The sequence below is a fragment of the Aspergillus mulundensis genome (genome assembly GCF_003369625.1).
Source record: "Aspergillus mulundensis strain DSM 5745 chromosome Unknown scaffold_10, whole genome shotgun sequence".
Classification (NCBI taxonomy): Eukaryota; Fungi; Ascomycota; class Eurotiomycetes; order Eurotiales; family Aspergillaceae; genus Aspergillus; species Aspergillus mulundensis.
This window is the reverse complement of record NW_020797898.1, coordinates 207,157-224,481: the sequence shown is the minus strand read 5'-3', so window position 1 is coordinate 224,481 and position 17,325 is coordinate 207,157. Positions and strand designations below refer to the sequence as shown.

Sequence of the window (17,325 nt, the reverse complement as noted above, 5' to 3'; positions counted from 1 at the left end):
TGGATGAAGATGACTTGGATGAAGATGACCTGGATGAAGATGGCCTTGATGATGATAACCTGAATGAAGATGGCCTCTGAAGATGACGCGGAGGACAGGTGCCGCGCCCAAAGTGCTAAGTAACAGGCGCATCACCTTGTCAACATGGACAGAAAAGCTGACACGAGCTGAGGGAACGAGATTGAATATTATTCTAGTATATAATGAGTTTGAGCTATACGTCTAGCACACCTGACCACAACCTTATGGCACACCATCCGAACGCCGTCAAACTTTTATGCAAAAGCGATGGACGCAGCCATCAGTCTGTAAGAAAACAAAGCCTGGGCATGGCAGCAAGCGCAAGACACGCTTAGAAGACATTACCCTTCACCTGCGCGATCTTCCCGACATTGATATTCCGAATCATAATCGTCCACAGGAAGCACAGCGCCATAATACCCGTTCCAGCCGCAAGCATCCTCGTCTGCGCATACCCATACGCCTTCTGAATCGCCTCTCGCGCGGGCGTCCCAATAGCATAACTCTTCTGGGTGTCCAGGTCGTCGTAGATCATATCGATATTCGACAGCTCAGCAGCGGGGAGATACTTCATCAATCCCGGACGGAAGGTATTCGTCCAGATAGCGCCGGAAATGGTATTGCCCATCGCGCCACCGATGGTTCCAACGACATTCAGCAGGGCCAGCACAGTCGCGACGTGCTGGTGGTCAACGGCTGCCAGGATCGCCAGCTGCTCGATGATGATGAAGATACTTCCACCAATGGAGATAAAGATCTGACACATGACTAGATAGCCAACGCTCTGGTTGGGGCGGCGGAAGTAGATCATAAGTCCCTGGGCGAAGATGTATAGCGGCACCGCAATGTAGAGCAGCCACTTGAAGCGCCCGGTGTATCTGATAACATAGCCAACACCAAAGAGAAGGACGCCCGAGACAACGTCGAAGGTGTTGGAGACGTATCCGGATTCAGCGAGGGTGAGGTCGTTGACAATCTGCAGGAAGGAGGTGAAGTAGTTGGCCCAGCAGTAGTACGAGATCTGGTACGTTGCATCCAGTAAGCACGCGCCGATGACAGTCCTGTCCATCAAGAAGCTGAACTTGAGCATAGGCACAGGCGCAATGTACAGCTCGTGCAGGACGAATATGCCCAGCATGACCACGCCCACGACGATCATGGCGATGATGTAACCCGTCCCCCAGCCGTTCGGTGCGCTGTCGGCGATATCGAAGGGGAGGAAGAAGATGACCAGGCCGGCGGAGAAGACGAACATGCCGAATGCTAGAACAAGCGTTAGCACGCCCTCGGCTTACAGTGTTCAGGGAAGTGGGTGCGCACCGTCAAACTCGATAATATAATGCCACACACTCTGCAGGAACGTCCGGCCTGAATCCTCTTGATTCAGCACACCCTCCTTCTTCGCCTTGCGCAGGTTCCGCTTGAACAGGATATACAGCGGCATTGCGGTGATGGGGAATACGATGCTGAACACGCCCATGCCCCAGCGCCAGCCGTACAGGGCGTAGAAGTCCTCGGAGGCCTTGGGGCCCGCGAAGGCAGTGATGATGTAGGGGGAGGACGTGAATGCGTAGGCGAGGGCTCGGTTCTTGAGCTTGGAGCTGTCGGCTGTGATCACGTCGACGCAGTAGGTCATGCCGCTGAAGCCGATTGTGTAGAAGACCTACGCATCCATGTATTAGTGGGTGGAGGGAATTGAAATAGAGGGAGCATGACATACGTATCCAGCGCAGAACGTCGGCAGGTTATGGCAGGCCGCCATGATGACCATGCCGAGTGTCGCGCACACCGTCATGAAGAGGAAGCCCTCGGCGCGGCCCCAGACATCGAGGATCTTGGACAGCGGGATGAACACGGCGGCGGAGAAACAGTCGGCGACGACGTAGATGGTTGTCAGCAGCGAGTGGGCTTCGAAGTCGGAGGTCACGTAGGGGAGCAGGTTGCTGATGATGGAGGACTGGAAGGCGTTGACGAAGTAGAGGGCCCAGATGCTGCACCCGTTAGCTATGCCCTAGGATATGGGGATGAAGGGCGTGGCGCACTTGATAAACACCGCAATCAGCGACTTCTTGCTCCACGTCTGCGTGACGGCCTCGACCTCGTTGACACCGCGCTGCAGCTCCTCCGGCGGCGTTGCGGCGTCGGGGTTCGCGACGGACCCGTCTGCACCGCTGACGCCCGACTCGGGCGAGGGGTCCGTCTTGCCGAAGGTCTCCTGCTGGGCGGTTGCAGGCGGGAGCTCGGTGTCAGTGCTCGCTGTGGTGGCATCGTCGGTGGCGCGGCGGCGGAAGGCAGCGCGGAGCCTGGAGCGGATGGCCATGGTGATCCTGATCGAGCTGGCTGTGTGAGGGTGAAGGCGTCGATCAGATAAGATTTCGGAAGACGAGCTGAGCAGCAGGGCGTCGGGCCCTTATAGCGGGCGGGATTCAAAAAGCCTGCTTGGAGCTACCGTGGGCAGATCCACATTGCGAGACGCTCCGAAGTCGGATGGAGCGGACTGCGTAATGGGATCCCGGTCGTGTGGGCTGACATGGGTTCTGATTTGTGTGTGCAGGCAGAGCTAACTGTGTACAGCGTCAAGTCCGCCGTTCCACTCCACCTCGGACACATGGGATGCAGGCAGATAATCTAATCAGATGGGTGCGTCCACGGTGCGTGGGATCGTGGGTTCACCGTTTCCCGGAGATATCATGCCATAGGTTGGATCTTCAACAAAATATCCACAGTCGAGGGATATCCAACAGCTGACCTCGCTTAGATTGAGGGCAGGGGGTCTGCTCTAGCTCCACTCTAGCTTGGCTATGGGATTCTCAATGCCATACAGAGTAATAAAGGAGGGTGGGAGGTCAAACAGGTGGTGTAGAGTCAGATCATCACCATGATCAGCACATTGACAACATCTTGCTCCGTATCATCAATTGCAGCTTGCTTGTTCCCGGCAAAGACTGGGATCAGATAAGATGAAAACTCTGCGGTGGAGACGTGCAGTGGACCCCCAGCTTCCCCTCCAAGCATGGGCCAAGCTCCCAACAAGAATCCTGCTGCAGGCTTGACCAGGAGAAGCCTGGCCAAGCAAGATGCCGTGACATGCTTGTCCTGTTACTGTCAAGGGCTGTTGGTGCTTTTGATGATCTTACTCCGGAGTAGAGCTATGCAGGAGGAGAAGAATAAAAACCACACGGTCGGATACGGTATAGGTGGTCGGCTATCTTTCCTCGATACGAGCAGGACAGGATTGACTAGAGGCGGATATCTGATCTGGCTGGGCAGTTCACGCTTCACTTGACTCGTACCCCATCTTCGTATCTTGGCAAATCATCTTGCCATCTTGTACTCGTGGCTTTGGAAATTCCTGGGCGTAGATACGTAACTTCGTAACGCGGCGCCGCCGGTCGCATTGGCATTCTCCACATATTTCCGATGGCCGTTATGAATAATTGCAAGATGAACACTGCTACTCTCTTCATGGGCTGAGGTTCGAGGTACACATAGTCGGCAGTGATACCCTATGTGCTGTCTTCGTTCCACTCGAACGTCATATCGGACGTCCACGGGTTCAGCGGCGCTGTTCGGCTGTTTGCTCCATATATATGCGAGTGTGGGCCTGTCTGACTCCCATGCAGCCATGCTATACTATTCCAGAACTGGTTCCATGGGAGGTGATCGATAGTTCACAGGGCCGAAACGCCACAAGAGGGACGGTCTCCGGGTGGGCTCATGCATGGTGCCTCGTGGGTTGGGTCTCATATCCGGTGGGATGTTTCAGCTCAACCTCATGACTACCTATGTACGTACGACTTAACGGTCGGAGTGCTATGGAACTGAGGAACAATTGCAACGTTCAGAATCAACAGTGAAATTATCACTAAACGCGCATGTCGGCCGGGAAACAATAAACGAAGCCTTGGGGCGGAAAGTCAAACCACGACAACATGCGCCACCGGAGTAGTGAAGGCTTAAAGGCATGGAAGAATCGCTAGAGCAGCCCTGCCCCTAGCAGTAGCCTGGCAGCTAGCTATGCAAGAAGTCGCCTGCAGCCTTACGCAGCGCCATCATCTCCACAAGCGCCGGTCCCCCATAAGCACCTTCAATATCATCGCCGATATCCACCGCGCCTTCGGGGACAATGGCGAACGCGCGACCTGCATCCATTAGCACGATCCGCTCTCTACCTTTTCAATCAAACCTCAAGCATCCCAACCCAGACCGACTGTGTGGAAGAACATACCTTGAATCTCCTGGTCAACTAGCATCCTCCCCAACGCCCCCGTAAGAACCTCATGCGGCACCATCGTAATCCCCTTCCCAGGCAGAATCCCGAAATCCGCCATCCGCTGCAGCGCCCCCTCAATCATCGGCGTCCTCATCGCCCACGGACAGATCGCGTTAACGCGCACGTTAAGCTGCGAACTCGCCTGCGCCCGAATCGCGCGGAACAGACCCCGGCTCCCGAACTTCGACGCCGTGTACGCCGTGCTATGCGTGTCGTCGATGTATCCCGCAAGAGAAGAAACAATCGTAAGCGATGCGCTGGCCGAGTCCGACGGGCGCGGGAGCCGGAAGTAATGCAGGGCAAGCGTAGCCGTGTAGAAGGTCCCCTTGAGATTCACGTCAATCGGACGCAGGTCGGGGATTGGGGGCGGAGGGCTGTCAGTGGAGACCTCGGTTTCGGTTGTCGTTGAGGTGACGTGGTCGAGCAGGTGGCCTGTCTTGTCGACGCCCGCGAAGGCCGCGACGGCGTCGAGGGCCTTGCTTGGTGAGAAGTTGAGTGCGGCGCGGAAGGCTGCCACCTGGGACTCGTAGTCTGTGATGTCGCAGTGGACGTATTGCACAATGCAGCCTTGGGCACCGAGGTTGGAGGCGATTGCAGTGCCGGCTTCGTCCTGGATGTCGGCGATTGTGACGATTGCGCCGGACGATGCGAGGTATCGGGCTGCGCTGAGCCCTAGGCCGGATGCGCCGCCTGTTATTAGGATGGAGAGGCCTTTGAGGTTGGAGGGGTCAATTGGGACGAGAGGGTTTAAGGCCATGGTGAGTAATTGGACTTCACTCAGGTGTCTTAAAGCGTTTTGGTAAAGGATAGATATCCCGGTATCCTGCGAGCTTTGCGGCAGGTATTTATATATGTTTCCTCGACAACAAGGACAGAACACGATGGCCAACCAGCATATAACCGCAGAGAAACTTTCTGTGATATCCTTCAGCTCTGTCCAGCTGACTCTAAAAACCAATGAAGATGTCAACGCTCAGAACGCAAAACTCAGCCCCATACCCCGGGCTCAATGATGATCAACTGTTGGTGGACTCTCCATTCCCGCGGAGTCAGCTTACCTGAAGGTCAAGGGCTTAAGATCAGCCAAGCTTGGTTAAGTAAAGCCAAGTCAGCTGAAGCTCGGTGGCTAGCTGACTGAATACGAGGATTGTCATACCCAGCCTGCCAAAACTTCACATCCTGACTGGTGAGAGATCAATTAAGGCGTCCCGGCCTGCCTGAACGCGGGCCGTGCATCCAATGGACTAAATGGTGTAGGGCTGATGATGTCAAACTATCCATCCAATCTATCTGATCTCGGACCCTAGTAGGGCCGTTTGTACGGTGTAGGGCGGGGTCATGTTTGTGATAAGCCAGATGAGGCCTGATCAACAGGGAGGGTTGATACAATAGACCACTTCCGTCAGATGTAATACGCCTACCATGGTTGCTAGTGCCCTCCCCGCACAGTATATGCCCGGCAGCCGGGTATGAATTCGAACCATGACTGAGCAATAGGTGAGGCCATGTCTAGCGGTAAAACAGATCGCCGTTATATGCCTTGATATACCAGCACCAGGCTTTGCTCACAACCATTGAAATTTATGCTACAAACAGACTTCAAAAGCGGCTTTCCGAGATTGCAGTGAGCGTAAGTACAACACCGGTGGCTGTTAGCAGCCAGCACGATTTTGACCTTGACTTAAACAGGCCTGACGCATCGGGCACACACCCCGGCCGTGTCGGAACAGCCCGCCACAAAACGGCCATCAGATCTGTGCCGAGGGCTAAGAAGGGCCTCTCAAGCCGTGACATGCGGCTACCCACTTGCGTTCTTTTCCTGAGTGGTAGTGTTTTCCAGAGGTGTGGAGGATTTTATGCACCAGCAGTGCGATCTGCAGAGTAACGCATCCCTGAATCTCCAGCCCTACCGTATCTATGACTGTTATGTTACCTAAGTATAGGCAGCGGCCAAGCCCTAAACCCGTGGGCTGCCCCATATCCTGCCGAAAGTGGTACTTCCCCCGGCCGACATGCCCTGATTCATCTTATCTGATTTAATGCGGAGTTTTCCTCTTCATTGTATTGGTTGGTTCGCTGCATGTCCTTGGATTCACCTAGATTAAACACTGTCAAGCTCGGCCCTTGCTGCCTGCCAGTGGGATGACCACACCCAGACCGCTTGATATGGCTCCAGCCGAGGGTCGGTAGACAGCTATAAAGCAGACCCGAACGCCGTTCATCGAGGAAGGCTCAAACCAGCACCACCGTTCCAAATTCCTCGGATTGATTTGTCTTTCACGAAGTAATTGACTTCACCATGCGTCTCTCCACCATCACCGCCCTCTGCGCCCTTGTGCTCCCTACCCTCGCGGGCCCTGTTGCCCTCGCAGCTACGGCAAACGAAGTAAGCCCTTCCAAGAGTCCCAGAACCCTCTCCTCCGCTCCTTCTCATTCGTCATTTCACCCCTCCAGCGTCCTCGCCACTAACCTTGTTTCCTTCTGTGAAGGCCAGTGGCATAGCCAAACGCTGCTGTATCCTCTGCATGGGGCCAAACCGCTGCGGCGCCAACGACAAGCGCGAAGTCGTCAGTACTCTTGAAGAAGTCAACGCCGGCTCTGAGCACGAGGATACCGGTCTTCAGAAACGCTGCTGTATCCTGTGCATGGGGCCGAATCGCTGCGGGGAGAATGATAAGCGTGAGGCTGTAGATACGCTGGATGAAGTCTTTGCTGCTGGGGTCTAGATTAGAGTCGTGCTACTACACTACACGGCCGGGAAAGTGGTCAGCAGGAAATAATGCCCTCAAGCTCTTGTCTCAATTCAGTGTGTGGAAAAGCTGGCGAAGAGATGATGCTGTAACTCCTATGGTAATGCACTAGACTTAGCATCAAAAGACAACGATGCGGGATAATGTGCCCGGGGATGTCATTCTTCGTAGTTCATAACTTAGAATTTCAGCCCTCAACCTGAAAAAAATACTTGACACAATCCACTTGACACAATGCAGAGCAATGATTTTAGGGCGTATCGTCCATCACTGGGACCAAGGCGACTGACTTTTATCCCAGCAAATAATTGAAGAAGGTGAAAGAGTTAAGAAATGATTCACGCTAGATTCATTGTGGTCTCAGGAAATATATTTCAACCAAAAACTGAACCCCCTTTTCCCAAATACCTAGAGGGTGTGACGATCTGGCGCCGGCCTTACTATCATAGTGACTTAAACTTATCATTTATCAGCGCAAGACATCGCATAACCCTCTCAGATACCATGGATGCATCATGGGGATTAGATAGAGGCGTAAAGTTGCCATTAGGGCTCACTATTGCGGTGTTGCCAATTCACCATGTTACCAATATACCTTACGCATTCCCTTAGCTGTAGCATCGCGCGGATTCTGACATGCTTGACATGTTCTTGTTCCAGCCAGGATAGCATGAAATGTCGGCGTCCGGCTGTTGAGGCTGGAGAACAAGTGCCGAACCGCCCATAGCGCACGTTGAGTGCTGATCCATGGGTCGCTATCCCCACATGCACACCCCTTTACCCCGCGAATTCATGCTTTATGATGAGCAGAGGTATACCGGGCTGATTGCAAAGTAAGCATTCAAGTCGAGCATCTGTTTGGGCGAAGAGACAAAGCCAGCCATCTGAAGAGCATCTTACGACTCTACATTGGTGAAATACCGCCAATTGTACAGACAGGGCAATCCATGCCATAACCCTATCTCAACGCAATTTGCCCCATGACCACATAGCGGAGCCCCCCTATCTTCCCCCGCACTCTCGCATTCGCCAATGCCAACTTCCCCGGTTATACGCATCTGGGACTCCCCACGTCACGCAGGCCTCGGTAATCGCCCAAAATTTAGGCAAATTGAGACGGTGGCCAGACAGCTCCAGCCCATCCCCCGCATTATCCCCCGCCAAGGCAGATAGCTCCATGATTTGGTTGGCTCGATGTAACCATGACCGTGGCCAGGGGTTCAAGCCTGTCTGGACTGAGGGGAAATACACCCACAGGCACCAAGCACTCCGGGGGCGTATATAAGCTCTGCCCCCCGGATCCTTCATTGCTTGTCTCCAGCTTCCACTTCACCATCCCCATCTCACCAACCCATCCAACATTCCCATCACCGCCAACATGAGCGATACATCCGACACCAAACCCACCGACGACATGCACCTCAACCGCATGAAAACCGCCGAAAGCATCTTCCTCCCCATCTCCCGCGAGACCTTCGAAAAGCTCTATTTGAGCCCCAAACACCCAAGCGTGCAAGGCGATCTGCGCAAGAAATTCGGCAATCCAACACCAATCTGTCTGATGGGGTTCCTGATCGCTTCGACGCCACACGCATGCATGCTTATGGGGTGGCGCGGGGCCGGCGGGAACGGGAGCGCGCTTGTACCGGCTTATATCTTCTTCGGGGGCATTGTGCAGATTCTCGGTGGGATTGGGGAGTGGATTATTGGGAATACGTTTAGCTGTGCGATTTTCTTTACTTATGGTATGGCCCCTCACCCCCAGTGTACTTGGCGAATCATGTCCGGGACGGGGCTGGATGTTTACTTGACATTAGGCACATTCTGGCTTGTCCAGGGAGGCGGCCTCATGCCGTTCTTCGCGTCTGGGATGAATTACTCGCCGACTGGGAACTCGTTTGAGGGGCAGCAGACCGAGGGATACGCGGCGACAATAGGTACGTATCCGACTATCCGACCTTATATCCCTGAAAGACCACAATCTAACTAAGAACGCTAGGATTCTACTACCTCTTCCTCTCCCTCCTAACATTCATCTACCTAATCTGCTCGATCCGAACAAACGTCTGCCTGTTCTCCGCGCTTTTTCTGCTCGTCATCACCTTCGCGCTTGTCGCCGCTGCATTCTTCCAGATGGCGAATGGCGCGCACGAGTTGGCGGAGAAATTGCTTGTTGTGAGTCTCACCGTTGTACACCTGGCAAGGAGGGATATAAAGAACTAATGTGAATAGGCTGGTGGCGCATTCAATTTCGCCCTCTGTGTCCCCGTCTGGCACATCTTCCTCACGCAAATTTTGGAAGCCGTTGATTTCCCGATCTCTCTGCCTGTCGGGGATCTGAGTAGTGTTATTCCAGGTAGGAGTCAGAAGATGAGGAGGTCTGAGGACTAGAGGCTTTCAAAACGCAGAAGGCAGATTTATCGCTTTTCGGTGGTGGTCTTGTTTGCTCTAGACGGTTATAGAACAACATGAAATGACAAATGAAAGAGCTTACATATCAAAGTCTCTACTTCCTGAGCAATTGCTTGCTACCCATCTATGAGTTACAAAGAGCCACAATATCATCAGGGACAAACACGCTCAGGATCTCAATCAGCCTGCCCAACGGAATCCACTCGAGCACCCCATGGACCGTCTCGATCGTCCGCCCGCTATACAACACCCTCGCAAAGAATTCATGTGTAGATGTCTCCCTATCCAACGTTAGCACCCAGCTCTTCCCATATCATCAACGGATCGAAAAGAGAATCCACATACCAAACCTCAAACGCAACATTACTCCCCATCCCCGGCCATCTAAGCGCACGAATGCCCATCGCCCCCAAAAGCGGCGCAATATCGCCATCATGCGCAAACGTATGACTATACACAACACCAGTCTCCCCCTTCTGCACAGCCTCAAATTTCCTCACCAGCTCACTAATAAACAGCCCTTCAATAACCTGGATATACTCCCTGACATCCGGGTTCTTCCGCCACCAGTAATTGTACATCCAGTCGCCGGCGCGGAAGACCTCCTCTGCCTGGGAGTCGCTCACGCACGCCGAGGTGTCGTGTAGAGAGCAAGGAAGCTCATACCCGTTACACAGCCGGCCCTGGAAGTTATCCGCGAAATGGTCCCAGGTATCCATCCAGGCAGCGTCGGAAGACGCATTGAACATATCCGCCAGCTTAGTGCGCAGGGGCTCAGTCACAGCGATATGCTCGTCCCACTCGGTCGTACTCTGGATCCTATCAAGAAGCGTATCACGCTTGGGGCACGAAAATCCGCGATTAATGCTGTCGATGCTGGCAGGCTGCTGGTGCAATGGTAGCGGACCGGTATAAGTCGGCCAGAGACCGCGGAGGACGGCGCCGGCGGACCCCTGCGTCAGCGCTGCGGAGCTGGAGCGGAACCACACTTTGTCCTTGGTGGCTTGGGTCAGAGTTGACGGGATAAGATTGAGTTTCTTGCTGTAGAGCTCGTGCAGGTCGCGCCCGTGCTGGACCCCGTCTAGGTACCCGCCGATTGTGAGTTGTGGGTACTGGCAGGTGCCGTTGACGTAGTTGGATAGGTACAGGAATGGGTTTGAGGGGTCTGTGTATGCCTGTCCGTAGACTTGAGCTGGGGCCGGGGAGCCGGATGAGGGGGAGGCGAAGAGGTGTGGGTGGATTGTGTCGCAGTTGTATTCTTGGTTCTGGACGCCGCGTTAGAAAAGATTGAGTCATATGGAGGGGAACCGGGGAATTAATGAAGTTACCTCTCCACCCGGAAGAATATTGTACGGCGTGCGTCTCTGATGCCGTTGGACGTACTCGAGATACACTAGTTTTGCGTCCACGGAGCCATTCCGCACCGGGGCGGGCAGGGAGTAAGTGTCTACATGCGGATGAGGCATGGTACAGTAATTGTAGACGCTGTCGCCCGTGGGGCTAGCTTTGTCCGACGGGGCATGAAAGACACCGCCGTATGTGCCCAGCGAGGCATTGGTGATGTAGGTGGTGTGGTTCAGGGGCGGGTAAAAGCTGTCGACGGCAGCCAGGGAGGCCCCTGGAAGAAGAAGGGAGAGGAAGAAGGTTAGCATTTCGAGGATACCTTCGTAGACTGTCTTCATGGTCCAGGAAGAGGAGGAATGGAGCCTTTAAGTTGTGAATTTCGTGACAGCTGGAGCTTCAAGCAGAGATTGAGGCAGGATTGGCGGTGGCTTCTGATTGGTTGGGAGCTTGCACGTGGGTGATTGTGCTTTTATGCATGGATTGTCTATCTATATCAATTTAATTAATTCTAGCGGGCATGGCCTTGGCCGTGGTAATCTCGCATTTTGTCAATACCTGAGGGTAAATGTTATCTGTTGTAGATGGAGTCGTCTATATTGAGGCCCAAGTGAACAAATCTTAGGGTTGACTTTATACCAGTTATCTAATCTAGTCAAGGGCTTCAAAAGTTCTAAGGCCGTATAAAAATACATATCCATGGAGAAATACGCACGGCACCATAAGGTAAGTCGCAATGTAGCTAGTTAGCAACGTCTATCTAGATTTATGCTCTACAATTTCACCTTGAGAACCATCCACACATTCACCACGCAGTTGAGCGGCCCGCTGCAGCAAAAGCACTACGACGTACTTGCCCTGCCTTACGGCCAAATCAAGCGGCGTTTCCCCAAACTCATCAGCGAGATCAATCCGCGCTCCCGCATCCAGCAGAATCTGAATGGTGATTGGGTCCCTGGAACAATGGTGGCAGCCATAAGACTCAACGGCGTAGTACAGCGGCGTCCGGCCTAGGCAATCTCTAGAGTTGACGTCCACACGCCCTGTTGCAAGGAGATCCCTGACGATGGTATCTTTCTCTTTCCGACAACGATAGACCACCGCGTGCGATAATGGCGTCAGGCCTTCTCGGGTGCTGTGGTCCGGGTAGATCCCCGCAGCGAGGGTGCCTCGTGCTATAAAGATATCCCCAATTCGAGCAGCATCGTAGAGATGGGCGATTGCGTTGTGTTGCGGTGTGGTGAACATGCCAAAATCCTCAAGGATGCGGAGGACGTCCCAATTGGCGCGGAAGACAGCAGCTAAGAAAGCGTCGTGTGTAACTGCAGCCCTTGTCTCGGCTGGGAAGCGGGAGATAAGGTGGGAGAGAACCTCTGCGCCGCAAGAATTGTTTGCGGCTGCTGCAGTAACAATTTCGGGGGTGATGTGGTGTTGCCCTTCTTGGTTAACCAGACAGTCTAGAACATCTACCCCGGAATAGGTCTTATTAAGGGCAGCCGCTTTAAGGACGCTCGGTGTGATTTGTGCGTCATCTGCGAGATGGCGCAGCAAAGGTTTAACGGTATAAATGTTACAGTGCTGCGCTGTGGCCTTCAGCACCTCTTCTGAGATGTTGATTTCCGCACCATAATTTTCCAGTATAAGCACTAGAGCGTCGTCATTACCCGCACGGGCTGCAGCCAAGAGTACATCTTCAGTGACATTACTTGGACCGTGGCATCGGGGCAGGAGAAAATCCAGCGGGCTCGGACGGCTCCTGCAGTTTCTTACCGCAGAACGGAGAAGGGTCTCGGTGACCTCGACGTTTGCACGCTGATGTGTTTCCAGCAATTCCAGAAATATTGGCGATTCCGCATCCGATCTGGCTGCTGCCTGGAAGACTTCCTCGCTAATCAATGCGTCCTCCCTATAGTGGTTAAGCAGGAACGCGAGACTCTCAACCTTCTCGTCGAACGTGATGCATGCACCTAGAGTAACTTTAAGCGCGGCATTGGTGATACGGACCCTGGGCCCGAAGTGATCGATCAATAACTGTACGATCTGTTTTCCTCCAAGGCAATTCCCAGCGGCACTTTCCAACATACGATCCGAATACTGGACGGGATTTTTCCACTTCAGAAGCATTTCCATCAGCTCCGTTCCTTTGGTACATCGCGCCGCAGCTAAAGCCATACTCTCGGTGATCTGGATGTAGCCCCGGCCGTATTGAAGCAGAGTTGTCATAAGTCTGGGATTCTGATTATTGTTCATTGCAGCCGCAACTAGCACCGTTTCAGTGATGTGCAATTGATGCGGACTGTGGCGGATGATCGCTTCCATAATCTCAGTGCCGTAATGCGTGTTGTCGGCTGCCGCTAGGAGAATATCTTCTGTTACTTCCATTCCATCAGCCGCCCTGTTGAGTAGCAGCATGAAGAGCTCGCAGGATTGATGCCTGGCTGAACTAATCAGAGCAAGCTCCGAGATGCGGAGCAAAGAACCCTTGTGGTCCAGAAGAAGGGGTATGAGATTATTCGCAGATTCACTCCTAACCGCAACAACAAGGACAGCATTAGGTATAATTATACCGGGCTCCCCGTGGTCAAGTAATATCTCCATGACAGTGACGGGATCTCTCTCCGGATTGTTTTGTGAAGCTGCAAGAAGAAGAAACTCTGTTATCTTGCAATCACCGTGAGCAAATTCGCCGGATGTCCCAAGCGGGATTGCTTCATCTGAATATCGGTGCCGGTTAAGCAGAAATCTTAAGATTTCGGGTCCGCTGGCAATAGCAGCCATAACCATCAGTTCTGTGAGCCTCAGTTTCCCTGGTCGTTTGCGGTAGAGGATTTCCAGGTTATTTCGGACCCCCACTGAGTTCCAACAGGCCTCTAGTATCATTTCTTGTGTAAGGGCCACAACACCCCGATCCCTGAGGGTCTCCAGTATTTGACTCCCTTGTTTGCCGTTTCTGGAAGCCGCTGCCACGAGGTCTGGAGTTACGGAGATCGAACCCCCAGCGGCCTTCAATAAAACATCAATAATCTCTTTCCCCTGTGTTTCATTCCCAGCTGCAGCTATAAAAACGGCTTCTGTAAGAGGCATTTCGCTCCCGGCATATCCCAAGAGTATTTCAATGATAGCAATCCCTTGCACCGAGTTCCCAGCTGCAGCTGTCACGATCGTCTCTGTAACAGGCATTCTGCCACCGGTGGCATTTAACAGGATCTTAATGACAAATTGACCGTCCGGAAGTTTTGCGGCGGCTGCAAAAACTTGTTCGGTAACCAGATGCGCGCCCAGGCCTCTCTTGCATAAGAGCTCGACATGCTCGACGTTGCAGTCGAAATGATTGGATACTGCTGCAAGCATGACCTCGCTGGTTATATGAGAATGAAATCCGTCGCAGTCATAGTCATGCAATAGCTTCAACATTGTCAAAAGATACTCAACTGAGGCTTTCTCAAGCACACGCAGCAGTATTTCGTCGGTAATCTCAATGCCCGTTATGCTCTGAAGCAAATGGGCTACTACCTCTTTTGAACATCTAGCGACCGCGTGAACCAGGAGCTCCGTTGGGGTTCGGCCGCAATCGACGTTGATCAGTAAGTCCATGCAGCTCAGGTTGCGATAATTCATTGCTAACTCCAGACATGTTTGTCCGTACGTATTCCGTGAAGTAAAATCCGTATCATTGTTGATGAGGTTTTCAAGCACTTCTGTAAAGCCAAAACGGCAAGCAGTGAGCATTCCCGAGTGTTTGCTTTTCCCTTCCTCTGCGAAGCAAGGAAGCAACTCTTGGAAATAGAAAAAACCATGGCGGCACCTCAGCCCTAATATCTACCAGGATCGAAACATTGGCGACATTCCGTCTCTTTCCGGAGATAGGAAGTACTGCATTAATACTCCGAGGTGAACGGTTCGCAGAGGACGACCAGCACACTGGCAATGGTGAGCCCAGTGGAGAACCGCGTAGCGAGATATAGTATGTAGATTATCTGCGTTCATGAGGATGTTATACTGCTCAAGTAGGGCATCCGGTGCTTCCGCAGCAACGTCGCCGAGAAGAGACAACAAGCATGTCTTGGCTAGAAGGGCATGGGACGGCTTGTCGGGGAACAGCGGCTGGTTCTCCAGGAACTCTCTTACTGAAAGGTGGGCAAAGGTAAAAGCCTCCAGCTCGGCGTCAAATATAACAAGGTTGCAGCACAGGTCCAGGATCTGGTCTTTTGTAAGTCGGGCGGTTGGTAGTCCCACAGAGATTGATGCCGCTGCCAGGATTTCATCCACGGTGAGATTTTGCTGGGCAAACAGAAGCCATTGCAGGATGCTAAAGGCGTATTTTTTATTAATTTAGGATAGCCCTTGTTTAATTTTATTAAAAGTTTTATAGTATAAATTCTTAAGCTTTAAAAAAAGTTTTTTAATTTTTTTATTAATAATTTTATTTATTTTTAACTAGTAAAGTGCTTGCAGCTATAAGGTTACCTAAAAAAACCTTTAAATATTAATATATTTAATTTTATAAATTATTAAAACTTAACTTATATCCTATTCGCGCCTTTACTAACCTTATATATAATAATTTACTTTATTTTTTTATAATTAAAAAACCTTAGTAATTAGCCGCGATATATAAGCTTTTAGGTTTTAATTTTAATAAGTTAGTAAATATTGTTTAAGTTATTTTTACTTAATAACTAAATAGTGGGGTAGCTTTTAAAATAGTAAATAAGGTCCTAATTATTCTTACTTAATATAAGTATTTTAACTAAAGTAAATAACTCTTATAAAATATTATTAAAAACTTTTAAAAGCTTATATTTTTTTAAGTTATATTTATTAAGCGCATTAATAACCACAATAACCATAAAATAAAAAAAAGTATTTTAAAAATAAGGTAATAATAATTATTTAGTTTAAGTTAACCTGCGGGAAATCCTTTTTTTTAATATTAAGTAATTATTAATATAAATAATTAGCCTATGCTGTTAGCACGCGCGAACTATTAAGTAATACTAGTAAAAATATTATTTAAATTAAAGGGTCCAGGCTTAGCAGGGTTTTGTAAGTAGTAAAAGTATACTAGTAATAATAAGTAGCTATTTTTAAATAATTTTAAAATATTTTTAATAACAAGTAAATTAAAATATATAAAAAATATACTCTTAGGCTAAAATAATAGTAACTTATATAAGTTTACTTTTTTTAAAGCCCGGGATTCCATGTAACTAAAAAAAATTAAAAGTACTATTATTTTTTTACTTTTTATATAAAAAATAGGTAAAAAGCCAGGTCCTAGTACTAGCAAGAAAGTTTAAGTATATTTATTTATAATACTTTATATATAGTTTGTTTAATAACTATTATAAAATTTTTACTTATTTTAATTCTGCAGGAATAAGGTTAGTTATTTATCTTAGTTAAATAGCTAGTTATATTACTATTAAGATAGTCCTATATCTTGTTCATTCTTTTGTCAAGCCAAGTCAATGGAGCAATAAAATCTATAAGCTTAATAATATTAATATATAATTAATATTATTAAAATAAATAATATAATACTTAAAAAGCACGGGAAAGGGTCAATGTAAGGTATATTAATTTTAAAAATATAATTAAATAATTAAAAAGTAATAAATATATAATAAAAAGGCATATACTTATAAGGGCTATTTTACTTTACAATTTAAAAAAAAAATTAAAAAAAAAAACAAAAATTATAAGGGTATTTTAATATCAAAATTAAAATATTATGCCTAGCCACCGCAGGTAGTAATATTATATTTAAACCTAGTAATAAAATAAAATGATTAAATTAATTTTTTACCCTTAATTTAAATATAAATTACATGTAAACTATAATGCTTTATATATTTAGGGAGGGCTTATTTTATAATACTTAATAAAATTTATAATTTAAATTACTTTTTATAAAGTAAAAATATAAGTTTATAAATTACAAGGGTATAATTACTTAGAAAAGGGATGTATTATAATTACTATTATAATATTATAATTATATAATATTATAATAATATAATTTAGCAGCCTAAGGCTACTTAATAAAAAGAACTTTAATATTAATTTAACCACGTGGTAAGGCGGCTGTTAGTTATATAATATATAAAATATTAAGTTTAACTTAAAACTTTAACTTAAAAATTAGTAATTAATTCCTACTATAAATACATAATACTTTCCTATCATAGTAATTCACGTTCTCCTAAGCTTAGTGCAGTATCAGTTGGCAAGCAGTTAGTAATAATACTAACATATTTAAATAATTTAAATAATATTTAAAATAAAAACTGCTTGACAAGCAGTTGGCAAGCAGTTAGCAAGTAGTTAGTAATAATAATAATAAAATTTTAACATTTAAATAATAGCTACTTGGCAAGCAGTTAATAAGTATTTTTTAATAATAATTTAGATAATTTAAATAGTATTAAATAGTTTTTAAAATAATAAGCACTTAATAAGCACTTGCTAAGCAGTTAATAAGTACTAAGGTAGTTATTAACTTATTAATAAATAATAAATATTAAA

The 17,325-nt window shown here is 48.7% G+C and overlaps 7 protein-coding genes across 7 annotated transcripts in view; 3 read left to right on the top strand and 4 right to left on the bottom strand.

Annotated features, from left to right (window-relative positions):
* The window catches only part of DSM5745_08500 (uncharacterized protein), a gene marked incomplete at both ends in the record, with an annotated part of 5,984 nt that extends 5,813 nt beyond the window's left edge, over nucleotides 1-171 (top strand). The window contains 2 exons of the mRNA XM_026750516.1: nucleotides 70-119; nucleotides 168-171. Of these exons, the coding sequence (XP_026600529.1) occupies nucleotides 70-119; nucleotides 168-171 (54 nt within the window). The remainder of the gene's footprint in view (nucleotides 1-69; nucleotides 120-167) is intronic.
* A 181-nt stretch (nucleotides 172-352) lies between these two features.
* Nucleotides 353-2,341, bottom strand: DSM5745_08499 (uncharacterized protein; the record flags this gene model as incomplete). Its single annotated transcript, XM_026750515.1, has 4 exons — nucleotides 353-1,284; nucleotides 1,342-1,684; nucleotides 1,742-2,012; nucleotides 2,064-2,341. The coding sequence occupies 4 exons, from the start codon at nucleotides 2,339-2,341 to the stop codon at nucleotides 353-355; spliced, it is 1,824 nt and encodes a 607-aa protein (XP_026600528.1).
* Nucleotides 2,342-4,032: 1,691 nt separating this feature from the next.
* On the bottom strand, nucleotides 4,033-5,051 carry DSM5745_08498 (uncharacterized protein; the record flags this gene model as incomplete). Its single annotated transcript, XM_026750514.1, has 2 exons — nucleotides 4,033-4,163; nucleotides 4,250-5,051. 2 exons carry the CDS (start codon nucleotides 5,049-5,051, stop codon nucleotides 4,033-4,035), a joined length of 933 nt encoding a protein of 310 aa, XP_026600527.1.
* Nucleotides 5,052-6,593: 1,542 nt separating this feature from the next.
* Nucleotides 6,594-7,020, top strand: DSM5745_08497 (uncharacterized protein; the record flags this gene model as incomplete). Its single annotated transcript, XM_026750513.1, has 2 exons — nucleotides 6,594-6,680; nucleotides 6,784-7,020. 2 exons carry the CDS (start codon nucleotides 6,594-6,596, stop codon nucleotides 7,018-7,020), a joined length of 324 nt encoding a protein of 107 aa, XP_026600526.1.
* A 1,402-nt stretch (nucleotides 7,021-8,422) lies between these two features.
* DSM5745_08496 (putative plasma membrane ammonium transporter (Ato3)) lies at nucleotides 8,423-9,435 on the top strand (the record flags this gene model as incomplete). The annotated part of the gene is made up of 3 exons (XM_026750512.1): nucleotides 8,423-8,981; nucleotides 9,044-9,219; nucleotides 9,277-9,435. 3 exons carry the CDS (start codon nucleotides 8,423-8,425, stop codon nucleotides 9,433-9,435), a joined length of 894 nt encoding a protein of 297 aa, XP_026600525.1.
* Nucleotides 9,436-9,580: 145 nt separating this feature from the next.
* On the bottom strand, nucleotides 9,581-11,138 carry DSM5745_08495 (uncharacterized protein; the record flags this gene model as incomplete). Its single annotated transcript, XM_026750511.1, has 3 exons — nucleotides 9,581-9,737; nucleotides 9,802-10,721; nucleotides 10,785-11,138. 3 exons carry the CDS (start codon nucleotides 11,136-11,138, stop codon nucleotides 9,581-9,583), a joined length of 1,431 nt encoding a protein of 476 aa, XP_026600524.1.
* A 415-nt stretch (nucleotides 11,139-11,553) lies between these two features.
* Nucleotides 11,554-14,415, bottom strand: DSM5745_08494 (ankyrin repeat domain-containing protein; the record flags this gene model as incomplete). Its single annotated transcript, XM_026750510.1, has 1 exon — nucleotides 11,554-14,415. One exon carries the CDS (start codon nucleotides 14,413-14,415, stop codon nucleotides 11,554-11,556), a length of 2,862 nt encoding a protein of 953 aa, XP_026600523.1.
* Between the last annotated feature and the right edge of the window lie 2,910 nt (nucleotides 14,416-17,325).